The sequence below is a fragment of the Physcomitrium patens genome, chromosome 1, assembly GCF_059467195.1.
Source record: "Physcomitrium patens ecotype Gransden chromosome 1, ASM5946719v1, whole genome shotgun sequence".
In the NCBI taxonomy this organism is placed as follows: Eukaryota; Viridiplantae; Streptophyta; class Bryopsida; order Funariales; family Funariaceae; genus Physcomitrium; species Physcomitrium patens.
Window position 1 is genome coordinate 23,994,448 of NC_143410.1, and position 13,643 is coordinate 24,008,090.

A 13,643-nucleotide genomic window follows, 5' to 3' on the forward strand; every position below is an offset into this window, starting at 1 on the left:
GGTTGCATCCTTTCCAATACCCTGATGGATTTGCTCAAGTTGGGTTCATAGGTTCACTTCTATTTGGAAGTGTTCTTTCTTTATTTGTACCTTTGATAGAAAAGGATTCATAATTCTTTTATGATTTGAATTTATTCTTAAAAGTTTTTATGGCCACATTCAATGAAAGTGATCAATAAAGAATAATAGAGATTAAGCTTTTATTTTTACAACAAAAATTACAATCAACCATCATATATACTGATGAATTCCAAAACCTTGCTTACAACATGAATTGAAATGACAAAGCTATCATCAATCAATTTTAATATAGATTGAAGAATAACATCAAAGATTTATTATTGACAATATCAAAAGCAAAATTTTTAGAACAATTTATTACTTAAGCCATTAAATGCAGCAATCGAGTATTTGAAAGGTATCAAGAATAAAGACTTGGTTGAAAAAGAGCAAGCCAAGTAATGACGGTAGCTCCCAAGTTTTTAAAAACTTATTTATCAAAGCTCGAATCAATGCAAATTGATACAATACATGTTAAATTCCACACTGAGCAAGAAAAGACTCGACATTATTAAGAAGATTTATGCTTATGTTGTGGAGAAGCTAAGCATAATACTCAATATTGTCCAAAGAAGTAACAGAATCACAAAATAAAGAGTACAATTACTAAAGAAGATAAAATATTAAAAAATGAATTTTTTCAATTATAATAAGAAATATGCAGTTGAAATCATGTACAACATCTAATAAAGGTCATATTCTCTCTTTAGATCTCTAACCTTGTTTTACAATAGATGTATTTTTAGGATCTAAAAATCTCAAAATTAGAATTATTAGATTTACAAGCCTTAGTTTATTTTATAGACAAAGACTTTGTCAAAAAATAAAAAATATCTTCAGTCGAGAAAACTAAACCTATACATGTAGAAATTATAGATGATTATTCAACATCTTCTATAGATGTTATTCATAAAATTCTTCCTTTAAATGTAGCAATTAAAGATCATAATAGTATAGTAATATTAAATGTAATAAGATCTCTTTTTAATCTAGTTATTTTAAGATTATCATGGTTAAAAAAATATGATCCTTAAATAGATTAAAATTCTTATAATCTTAATTTTTCTTATAGTTTAATCCAAAATTTTGATAGTGAACTAGAATTAAATAAGCCTAATACATCTAAATTCTTATTAGTAGATGCAAAAGCTTTTATGCATGGAATAAAATAAGGACCATCTTTTGCTATATATGCCACATCCATTTTTGATGGTGGAAAGATGTCAAGTAATATTTCTAGCTAATATCAAGATTTTCAAGACATTTTTGAAAAAAAAAAAATAGATATTCTTTTAAAGCATTGATCTTATAATTATATAATTAATATACAAGAAGGAGCTCAACAACCATTTGGACTAATCTATAGCTTATTGCAAAATGAATTGGCTATACTAAAGGAGTATATTCATAAGAACTTGGCTAAGAATTTCTTATGCCACTTAAAATCTCTAGTAGTAGCTCTTATCTTATTTGTGCAAAAAAAAAATTGATCTTTATAGATGTGTGTAGACTATCAAGGACTTATCAAGATCACCATTAAAATTAGGTATCTCCTACCTTTGATGTTAGGATTTCTTGACCAACTCAATCAAACAAAGATCTACACAAAAATAGATCTACAACGAGCATACAATTTGGTTTGCATTAAAGAAGGAGATGAATAGAATATTCTTTTTTGAACTAAATATGGATATTTTAAATTTAATGATGGACTCTAAAAAGGTTTAGACTATTATAGATTGAAAGGTTCTAAAAATAATTAAAGCTAAACAATATTTTTTGAAATTTGCTAATTATTATTAAATCTTCATTAAAAACTTTTTTCAAGTTGAAGCTTCTTTTACTTATCTGATATATAAAGACAAACTTAAATAGAGCAAAGAAGCAGAAATATCTTTTGAAGCCTTGAAAAAAATATTTATTTCTACATCAATTTTGAATTGTGTTAATTTTTCTCACATGTTTTTTTTATAGAAATAAATGTATTGGACTTTGATATGGATTTTATTTTGTCACAAATAAGAGTAGATGATAAGCTCTGCATAATTTCTTTTTATTCTAGAATTTTTTTAATATCTGAGATTAATTATAATATCTATGACAAAGACCTTCTAATAATTGTGGATTTATTTCAAGAATAGCATTATTATCTAAAAGACCCTTCTAGTCCAATCATCATGTATATAGATTATATAAATCTTGAGTACTTCATGTCAACACATGTTTTGAATTGTTGCTAATTTTTTTGGAGTATATCTTTATTAAGATTTGATTTTAAGATCATATATAAATTCAAAAAATAAGGTTTATTATATGCTCTTTCTAAAAATTCTTATCTTTCACCAAAAGAAGGAGATGCAGCTTTTGATCAACAAAAAAAAAAATTATTTGAAGTCAAAATATTTTCATCTTTGAGCAATAAAGTCAATAGTGATTATTGATTCAACCTTTGTTAAGCCAATTCAATCAAATATGTCTTTTGATCCTCTTATGCATGATATCAAGAATAATTCTTCTAAGTTTTATGATACTTCTATGTTTGGATTTAAGAATAATCTATTCTACTTTGAAAAATGATTATACTTTATAGAAAGAAAAATACAATTATATATTCTTCAAGTTTATCATGACTTTTTAGCAATTGGATATTTTGGATACAATAAGACTTTAGAGTTAATATCTAGAGATTTTTGATGGCCTCAAATATGAAAGGCACTTAAAGACTTTGTACAACCATGTGATACTTATTTAAGATCTAAAATTCCTTGTCATCAATCTTATAGACTTCTTCAGCCATTACTAATTGAGCAACAACCATGGTCTTCTATTTCTATGGATTTTATCACAAATTTTCTAATATCAAATTTGTATGATTCTATATTAGTGATTGTAGATTGTTTTATCAAGATGGCTTATTTTGTACAATGTACAAAATCTATTACAAGTAAAAAAATGGCTAAATTTTTTCTTGACAACATCAATTGCTATTATGAATTATTCAAGGATATTATATTGAATAGAGGGATTCAATTTATATCAAGATTTTAGAGAATATTTTTAAAAATATTAAAGGTGGATATAAAACTTTCTTTGGCTTTTTATCCTCATATTAATGAGCAAAAAAAATAGGTAAATATAATTTTGGAGTAATATTTTAGATCTACCATTAATTATTATCAAGATAATTGAACAACTCTTTTGTCATTGGCAGAGTTTATGTACAATAATTTGGTACATTTTTCTTCTTTATAAATACTTTTTTTTATCAATTATAATTATCATATATAACTTCATACTTTTTACTTTTCAAAAATTAATAACCATACAATAAAAGATTTGATAAATTATTTATGAAAGCTATGTGCAATAATGAAGGCATAGTTGAAAGAAGCTAAAGAACAACAAAAGATCAATGTAGATGCCTATTTTTGTTGTATTATAACTGTTTATAATATGTAAATATTAACTAAAATATATAATATATTTACAAATATTGATGTATATTAAACTGATTAGTAGATTAATTTAAAGAAAATTGATGTAAGAAAATTTATTTTTAAGTTTATTTATGTAAATTATAGTGTTTAAATTATATAAGATTTAGATATTTATTATAAAATTTAAAGAAAAGATTGGAGTTCAAAGATGAAGATTTAAACCTCTAAAAAATTTATTTGGAGGGATGAAAGTAAGGTATGGATGGATGAAGGCTAAAAAAAGATCTTCATCCCTATTAATCAAAGGCCAAATCTAATAAGCATTCAATAGGCTATTTGTGACCATAATGAGGATTTTGACAACTTCAAAAAAAAAATATAAGAATCAAAAGTAAGGATTGTAAGATGTAGGATTTATGCTATAATTTGTATAAAAATTTTAGAGGATTTGGAGTTAGAATAATAAAGTTATAGTTGTTTGAAGTTAAGGTATTTTTTTAAGACATATTATTGCTCTTTTGAGGCTACAAGGAGTTTTATGATAGATTTTGGAGATAATTAGGTCTAGCCGCAAGGATGATTTCAAGATTTATATCTTTTGTAAAAAACATTTTGCATTTAGAGTTTGTATGAAGAAGTTATAGAGCATTGAAGATAGCACATGTAATTGAAAGGCAATAAGTGAGTTGTTTTGTTGATAGTAATGATTGGAGCCATATCTTAAGTTTTTGGATGAATTTTTGGCGTAAATTTTTCAAAGATGTATGTTATTAGATTAAAAAGCTATATATCAAATCTATATGGTATTTGAGTATTTATTTTGTGAGATATGAAGCAAATTACACATTGATATATGTAAGCAAGTATTTGAAGCTACTATTAGGATTTTGATAATATCTCAAGATCCGTAACAAATTTGTAGTTGAAATTTTTTATGGTAGTTGTTAAAAGTATATTATTACTTCATATAAAATTTTGGTTTGTTTTAATAGTCCGATCGTGAGATATAAATTATTGAAATTTGGAAAAAATTCACTTGAAGGATATATAAGTTTTTATAATATTTTTATTACAATTTTGGTGACCTTTGATATTTAGGACTTATGTATTGATGTAATTGCCTCTATAGGGATAATTTTATATATAAAATTGATTTTTTTTTTTTAATCTTGAGGCTTGATTGAGCAATTAGTAACAGCTAAAAATCCAACATTTTCTTAAAGCAAATTCTATCTACGCCAACATTGCAAAGAATAACCACAATTCAATATAGGTAATAAGGTATGGCTATTTTGTCACAATATTAAGACTAGTTGTTCTTGTGATAAGTTGGACTATCATAGGCTTTGAATTTTTTCTATTTGTAAACAAGTCAATCTTATCGCTTGTCAATTATATCTACCAGAGTCTATGAAGATCTATTTCATATTCTATGTGTCTTTTCTTGAACCATATAAGACAATAAATATCTCGAGAAGAAGATAAATGCCACTTCTTTCTATAGAAGTAGATAATAATTAAGAATTTGATATGGAACAAGTCTTAAATTCAAGGCAGTATTAAAATAGTTTAAAATATCTTGTTCATTGGCACGGATATGATATTAGTGAATACATATAGGAGCCAGAAAAAAATCTTGCAAATGCAACAAAGAAGATTGAGGTTTTTTTTATAAACATCCATCAAAATCAAGATGAAGAATAACAAATATTTGTTATAAAAGAAACATGATCCACGAAAGATAACATTCTATCTTCTACTCTTGTTTGGTACTTTTGTGCATTTGTGTCGGTAAAGAAATAGAGAATCAACAACCTATAAATTCAACTCAAGAACTATCATTTATTGACTTGTCAGACAAAACTTTGCAATTATTACAACCTTCAAGATGATATAATTAAGATGAAGATTATCAAGAACAATACATTTTTCCTTGAATAGATGGAAAAATACAACATATATAATATCACAACCTTGGAAGAGATTTCCAATGTTTAGTGATTTTATTAGAAGTTAAAATGACTCTTGATAATATTTTAAATATTTTATTTGAAGAGAGTTATAAATGCATCAACAACAATCAAATAATAAGATCATTTTCTTGTCTTGGTATGAAATACTATTGATGGCTGAGAGAACCTGTCAACCATCTTTGAAGAAAATAAAGATCAGAATATATGAAAATTACAAATTGCTACATTTTGGATTTTGTCAACATATAATAACCACTCCTCATATAACTCGCCTCTAGAAGGAGGGATAATATCACAAATATACATATTTATTCTAATATATATCTAAATGATTAAATCGAAGTACATAAAAGTAGATTTATTTCATAAAATCTTCTAAAAAAGATTCTTAGAAGCTTCATAAATATTGCTTTGACTTTACACATGTTTGTAGTTGATTGGTAGATTAGAAACTTGATCAATAAGTTAATCATGTGTTGGTAGCTTATAGAACAAGCTAATTATAAGATGTACATATAAAAAACTTGCCTTGAAAATTAAGATATGTATCTTGTAAAATCAACACCTTTTTGAAGTCATCTAAGATACCGCCATATAGCTTCTAGTTAAGAATATATATAGAGGCAAGTGTGAAGCCTTTTTCAGTCTTATGAACATCTTTCTAGTCCTTAATATTTTTTTAAGACTTTCTAATTTTCTTATCTTTAGAAATAGCCATTTTAATTTAATACTATATCATCTTTAAGTGACTTTCTACTTCTTTTGAGTGACACAAGAATATAGTGAGGATTTCTTTCTTTGAACTTCATGTCCTTAATACAAAAATATCTTCAATGAAGAATAAAACTCTATTATTCATACTCACAAAAAATTACTCAAACTGGAGTTGAGTGCACATTTTCTTCCACTTCAAAAGGATCTACTTAACAAAAACATCTCTAGCTATCATATTAAATATCAAAATATTTATTGTAATCCTACTAAAAATAAGAATTTGTGATGAAGCTCCAATAATCAAGCTTACCCTTGTAGGCCATGTCAAAAACAAGAATCTATGCAAAGAAGAGGAAAGGTGGCACAGCTTGTGGAAGGAACATGCACCACATTAAGTCGCTAAAATTCCAGACAATGCATAAATAAGTAGTGAGTAAATCCTTCAAACTCACGGTCTTTTATTTAATAAAATATTTTCTAATATAATCTCCAAATAATTTAATTTTTGTATATTTATTTTAAACTTCATAATAAAATTAGGTATCAAATTTTAATCACTTTCCAAGAATCCTTTGCTTCAATGTATTTAACATATTGTAGTTTTGTAATTATACAATGACATAATAAAAGAAGTGGTATTTGTTGGAACATAAAAATATTATATATTTATTTTATATTAAAAAATTAATATTTTTTATATTAAAAATTTAATATTTTTTATATTAAAAAATTAATAATTTTTTTTATAAAAAAATCAATGATTGGCTATTATTAATATTTGTATATTAATTATATGTATATTAACTGAAGCAAGTTCTTTGTGTGTTTTCTCCATATCACAATGCAATGCAAATTTAATTTTGATTTTATTTTTCTTGTAATCTGTTTCAAGGCATTAAAGCAAATCTCAAGTATGTATATATGGATATATTTATATTTTTATTCTTGTATTTTGTTTTCCTAAATACTAAATATTTATTTTTGAGACTTATTTAGAAAATGTCTAAATTTTATCTAATATAGAGAAAAAAAATATATAAAATTTTATAAAATACATGATATTTCAAATCACTTTCTAATTAAAGTTATAGTTTGAAATATTATATTATGTAATATTATTTTACATGTGGTATTTATAAAATATATTTGGCTTTATATTATTGAATTTTGGACAAAGATGTAGTTGATTTCTACTCATCTTTGTAAAAATCATATAGTAGAGCAATGCTCTAAATGTTTTTTATATTGAAAAATTTGTACCTCATATGATGGAATTTTTGTTTAATGCAAAAGAATTCAATGTATTCTTTACACCTTTGTAACATGAACAAAATTAACACATGTTTTTTGAAATATATTTTTATGTTTGTGAATATATATATATATATATATATATATACATACATATGTAAGTTTTATATTTTTTAAAGTTAATTTTCTTATTATACTTTCTTGAACCACATGCATTGTAGATATCTTTGTCCATTGCACAAATAAAAAATCCGCAACTAATGTTGTATATTTGTGAAAGGCTATAGTAGCAGCATGCATCTGATTATACACCATTATTGTTTGACATGTGATTTGTTTGAAAAAACAATCTACAACAGTTAAAAGCAAAGATTGTTTGCTAAATGGAGAAATACAAATCATAGATCTAAAATAAATATTTTATATTAAAAAAATTATTAATAATTAAATGAATCTGACAATCATTTAGCTTACTAAATCGGTTTTCTCATATATATATATATATATATATATATATACTAATATAAGAGTAAACAATCATTTGCTTACAATAATTTTTACATTTTAAATATATCTTAATAGTTGCATTATACTAATGTAATTACCTCTATCTATAGTATAACTCCAATTGCTTAATCTTAACCTTGAATATTATAAATATAAAGATCAAAATATCAAATTTAATAAGTTGTTGCATTATTATTAAGAACCAAATTCTTTTCATTTTGCATAGACAATGGCTTTATATACAATCTTCAAAAGTTATTTAATTCTAAGACAAAAATATATGGGTCTTTTTAATAATTTGTAAATCAAAATAGAAGAAAATAATATCAAGACCTAGTGTTAGAAAAATCTAGTATTGATGATGAAATAATATTGTTGTCAAATAGATCTTACAATGTATCCAATTATATCACTATTTAAAAATGTGCAAAAGATTTAAAAATAAATTTGAAGCTTTGTAAAGTACAAATTCATGCACAAGGTCTACAATTGAAATGTCTTAGTTCTATAACTTCTTATTTAATGCTACACATCCATATATATATATATATATATATATATATTAAAAAAAGCACGAGAAGTATGATGTATATAAAACATGGCATAAAGAAATAAAACATCTGTAACAAACCTTGTGTATATCATCAAAGATTTTGCAAAGATTTTTAAGCAAATATTCTTATTCCGAAAAATAGTTATCTTAAGGAGATACAGCAAAAGTAATACTCAAAAATCAAAAGAATTTCATCTAACAACATTTTTGAAATCTTTCTTCTACTTCATATTCTATGAGCTAATCTTCTTATTTTTTTGCTTATGTTAGATGAACAACTTTTTTAATGTAGACATTAGAGTTTGAATTGCTAAATAATATTCTTTAACCTTAAATCCATTAAATTCATAATACCCACTGCAAAAAATATAAATTAAATAATGTAACATTAAAAGGCAATTCTATATCTCATTAAGATAACAATTTTTTCACATACATCTATTAAAATAGAAATAAGCTAAGACTATAGTTACAACTACTAAAGTATTAAATAAATAAGAAATTTAGTAAAAATGAAAGATACAAAATTAAAAATAAATGATATACAATTTAATAAATAGAAAAATACAACATAAAAAAATACAAAGAAAATAAGTTGTGTCTTTGAATTTCACATATTACAAGAGCTTATATTGATCTATACAAAGCAATGATATTCTATTAAATATGCAATTTATCAAATTCATCCTCAACAAAGGCATCTAAGTAAAAATTATCTCCAATCAAACTACCGTTTCACAAACCTCCACACATCTCAAACGCTACACATGTATGATTCAACTGGCATTAACCTGACATAACGACAATGTTCCAAAATCCACAAATCCATGCCATCACGACGAGAGAATTTACGATAATGACCCAAAGATGAACCCATCTCTGTAAATTTTAGGAGACGGAAATACATTTACTTTAAAAAAAGTAAATTATTTTAGTAATCCCAACAGCCAAGGGGCAAGCACAGGTCAACCAAAGCCTGAATAGCCTTCCACTAATGCAAGCGTCACACAAATTCCTAAAACATTCCACTCCAATTGTCCGAAACACCTGCGTAGTAATACTGTGTTCATTGCACAATTCGATTTACGTCATACTTCGACTTTGAGGCACCCAAGGGAAACCTACACAAATACAGATTAGATTTGAAAGATAAATGACAAACATTTTAAAGGTACACTACACCCAACCACCCGATAAATGTTAGTACAACTCATACAATATTTGTCAGTGAAACGTACAGCCGAAATTCATTCCACAACACAAAAATCGAATTCGCACCGCTACTCTCAGCGACTCAGCCAAACGTGACCATTCCTAACTTACCAACACCACACAGCAAATCCTCAGTAAAACACAACAGACCACCAGCGCGGTCTTTCAACTCCGAGCTTCAAGGCAGCCATATCAGAACATCACAAGGCCGGCTGCAAACGAGACAACACTAAGAAATGGAACAACCCACACCAAAATCCAGCAGAAATAGTGGTCATCAGGGTAGAGAATTGCTTACTACCTCCTAAACAACAAAATAAGACCAAGTACACGTCCGCAATCCAGGAGAGTATCGCAAAACCAAAAACTACCGCAAAACACAACCCCCAGAAATCAAAGCTTCTTTCTTAACTTCAGATCTACTGCAACTGATCAAGCTCAACAATGTCTGCACCACATATCACTTCCACCTCCTCCGTCTCCTACTCTCCATTACCCATCCCCCCTTCCACCCTCCATTCCAATCATCACCATCCACATCCACAACTCTCTGCACGCCAAAATGTAATTCTCCAATAAATATAACCATAGCACCACCTCGTCCCTAAATCTGTTCAGAATCTAGTGATTACCGTATCTCTCTCCATGGTGCACATCTTAACCATGTAGTCTCCACTACTTTACTACACAACAGAGTTCTGAAAAAATCAAGTGGTATCGGACATTCCAATTCCTACGCAACCAAAATAAACACAGAAGACCGCCTCCTACCCACTGCTTCCTCTAACTCTCGGCCCTCCCCCTCCTCCCCTACCCCTTCTCCTACACCACACCTACTGGCAGGTCACTCCATTCCCATCCGACCACTCGATCGGCTCCTCGCCGCCTGTGGCTCCACATTTCTGGACCATGGTCATGCAGCCAAAATCCTGCCGCCTTTACTTTAACACTAGGTCGACACGCCTGCGCCCATCCCAACACAATCCCATCGTCAGCCCCGCAACACAAATCCCGCCACAAATCACCCTCCCACCACCACTTCCTTCACGCATCGCACGCACCTACTACCCGCCCCACATCTCTACCCATCATGCGCTACCTCGACACCGCTCTTACCACTACTCTCCACCATCTAAGCACCCCCTCCCCTCCCCCCGCACCCTCCGACCCCCCATCAACATCCATGCTCCCTCCCCACCCCATCCCCACAACACCACATCCCCGCCCCCGCCCCCGCCCCCACATGGTCAACTAGGACTAGTTTCATAAGCAAAGGACCTTATCAACATATGCTCCCTAAGCCTCGTACGCAACCAAATGCAGTGACTAGCCAGTGCGGTCACCAGCGGCAGGGTAGGGCCTGAATCTGGCATCAGGACCTCGCTGTGTCTGTCTGCCTGCCACACCATATCCTCCCCCGTAGCCCGATGTCCCGTTCACCGCTCCCTCCGCGCTCGCACCTCCGCCCACGCCGAACCCCGCTCCGCTCCCGCCCCCCACCGACCCTGTCGTCCCCGAATTATACGCCTCCGACCCCGACGACCTCCATGTGTTGTCCGCGTACCCTGAATATGCATCCCCGTACCCTCCCCCACCGTAGCTCCCGCTCCCCGTCCCCGCGCCCGAGCTCCCGTACCCTCCTCCTCCCCCGCTCGATCCGTACCCGCTACCCCTACCGCCATACCCACCCGCCGATCCGTACCCTGTCTCGCTGCTCCCGTAACCATACCCCGCAGCACTCCCGTACCCCGAGCTCGCTGCTGCCCCCGCTCCCGTCCCCGTCGTCCCCCACGCCGCATTCCCGTATCCGCTCATGCTCCCGCTCCCGCTCCCCCCGTACCCAGTCGAGCTCGCGCCCGTCCCGTATCCCCCACCCCCGCTCCCCCACGCGCTCCTCCCTCCCGCAGGGGCGCTCCCGTACCCTGCGCTCCCCGTGCCCCCGCTGCCATACCCCGCCCCGCTTCCGTACCCTCCCGCTCCGGGAGCGCTCCCGTAACCTGCACTCCCATACCCTCCCGCTCCGCTCCCGTACCCCCCGCCGCTCCCGTACGCGCTGCCTCCATACCCCCCGTTCATCCCCGCGCCATACCCCGCGCTGCTCCCGAATCCCGCTGCGCCGTACCCCGCGGCCCCGTATCCCGGATACCCGCCTCGCCCCACCGGCGTCGGCCCGTACCGGCTGTCCCCGCGCCCCCCGTATCCGCTCCCTCCTCCCGGACTCCCACCCCCGTATCCTCCCTGGCTGTACCCCGATCCGTAGTTGCCCCCGCCGCGACCGCCTCCGCCGAACCCCCCGCCAGCCCGCCCCGACCCCGCCGACAGCTCCTTCGGAATCGCCTTCTTCACCTCCACCATCTTGTCGTTCAGCTCGTGGAACGACTTCTGGATCACGTTCTCAACTGCATCCTCAGAATCAAAAGTGATGAAGCCAAACCCCCGAGGCCTTTGCGTATTGTGGTCATACATAACAACCACGTCTGTAATAGTACCAAACTGCTCGAAATACTTTTTGAAGTCATCCTCTGTAACTGTCGAGGCTAAGCCCCCCACAAATATCTTCTTTGTCCTAGTGTGGGATGTTGCAGGCCCTTGGCCACCCACGCTGTTGCTCCTAGGTATACTCTGCTGTTCGTCTCTCGGCACAGCTTTTTTCGCTTCCACCTAGAATGGGAAAAAAAAATATTTAACAAAGACACGCTACACAAAGTTATACAACTGCCACACAACCTCATGCCACCAACCACCATCACCACACGCACTCCCGCATGCCACCCCCCTCCCATGCATTCAACTCCACCTCGATCCCCCTTCGCCCGACACCTACCGCCCCCCTCCCTCCCTCCCACCCTCGCGCCCTACCGCACTGACCTCACCACGCCACCGGCCCTCCCCTCCCCTCCCCGAGTCCAAGACAGAGCGCTTACCGTTCTTCCGTCGATGGTGTGCTTCTCGCCGGCCACCCGATCGGCCACGCTCGGGTCCGCGAATATCACGAACCCGAACCCCCGCGCGCGCCCCGTCGCGCGGTCCTTCATGATCACCGTCTCCGCCACCTCGCCATAGCTCTTGAAGTAATCGCGCAGCTTCTCCTCCGTCGTCTCCCAAGAGATGCCGCCGATGAACAGCTTGCCCTGATCGGAGTCCATGGCCGCCGACCCGTCCTGGTCCGCCAGACTTCCCGCCCTCCTAACTCCCGCTGAAATGATCAGAAAAATCGGACTCCACAAAACCCATATGCCCCTCGCATACACAGAGGCTCAAATACCCTTACGACAAGATCAAAACAAGAGCAGCGGCATCGACAATTCCCATGCAACGCGCGAACCAACAGGCCGCGGCGTAGCAGGGGAGGGAGGGAGCGGACGCGAGAGCCTAGGGTTAGCAGGAGACTGGAGCTCCGAGGAGCACTGATTCAAAGACGGGGAGAGGGAGGGGCAGCCAAGAAGGCAAGAGTCGCGACGGGAAGGGAAGGGGAGGGAAGGCCAGTCCCCCCCCCCCTGGCTTGGGTTTCGCGAACGTCGGGATCGCATGAAGATTTGGGCAGGTTCATTCATTGATTACCATTTCCTCTTACGGGGCATTCACGCAATTCTTTGTGCTCTCGGGGCAATTGTGAAGCACAATCGCCCTTGATCACGAATTTCGCTCTGTCTGTCTAGTTATGTTCTTTCTGGTATTCCTTTTTGGGTGTTGGAGAGTAACGGCATTTTGCAAAAAAATTCAACATTCATAACATTTCATGGAACCATTGTGGGTTTGCTTTTATTATAACTAGAGGAATAATATCTTTATTTCTTTGTCTACCAAGCTTATTAAATTACAAAGGAATCACTATATATATATATATATATATATATCTCCATTAATTTTATGTATCAAATAAATTTAAACAAAGTATTTTTGTAAAAAATTATACAATTTTCTACAATATAGATG

At 34.0% G+C, this 13,643-nt stretch overlaps 1 protein-coding gene across 3 annotated transcripts; it reads right to left on the reverse strand.

The window, feature by feature from the left end:
* Nucleotides 1-10,258: 10,258 nt before the first annotated feature.
* LOC112285302 (uncharacterized) lies at nucleotides 10,259-13,167 on the reverse strand. Of its 3 annotated transcripts, none has more exons than XM_090254220.1 (3): nucleotides 12,632-13,167; nucleotides 11,087-12,368; nucleotides 10,259-10,670 (listed from the first exon to the last, which is right to left on the reverse strand). In XM_090254220.1, exons 1-3 carry the CDS (start codon nucleotides 12,851-12,853, stop codon nucleotides 10,657-10,659), a joined length of 1,518 nt encoding a protein of 505 aa, XP_090110346.1. In that variant the 5' UTR covers nucleotides 12,854-13,167; the 3' UTR covers nucleotides 10,259-10,656. The 3 variants fall into 3 exon arrangements, with proteins under 3 accessions (XP_090110346.1, XP_090110344.1, XP_090110342.1); XM_090254218.1 differs by having other exon boundaries at nucleotides 11,051-12,368; XM_090254216.1 differs by having other exon boundaries at nucleotides 10,986-12,368; nucleotides 12,632-13,166.
* Nucleotides 13,168-13,643: the final 476 nt, after the last annotated feature.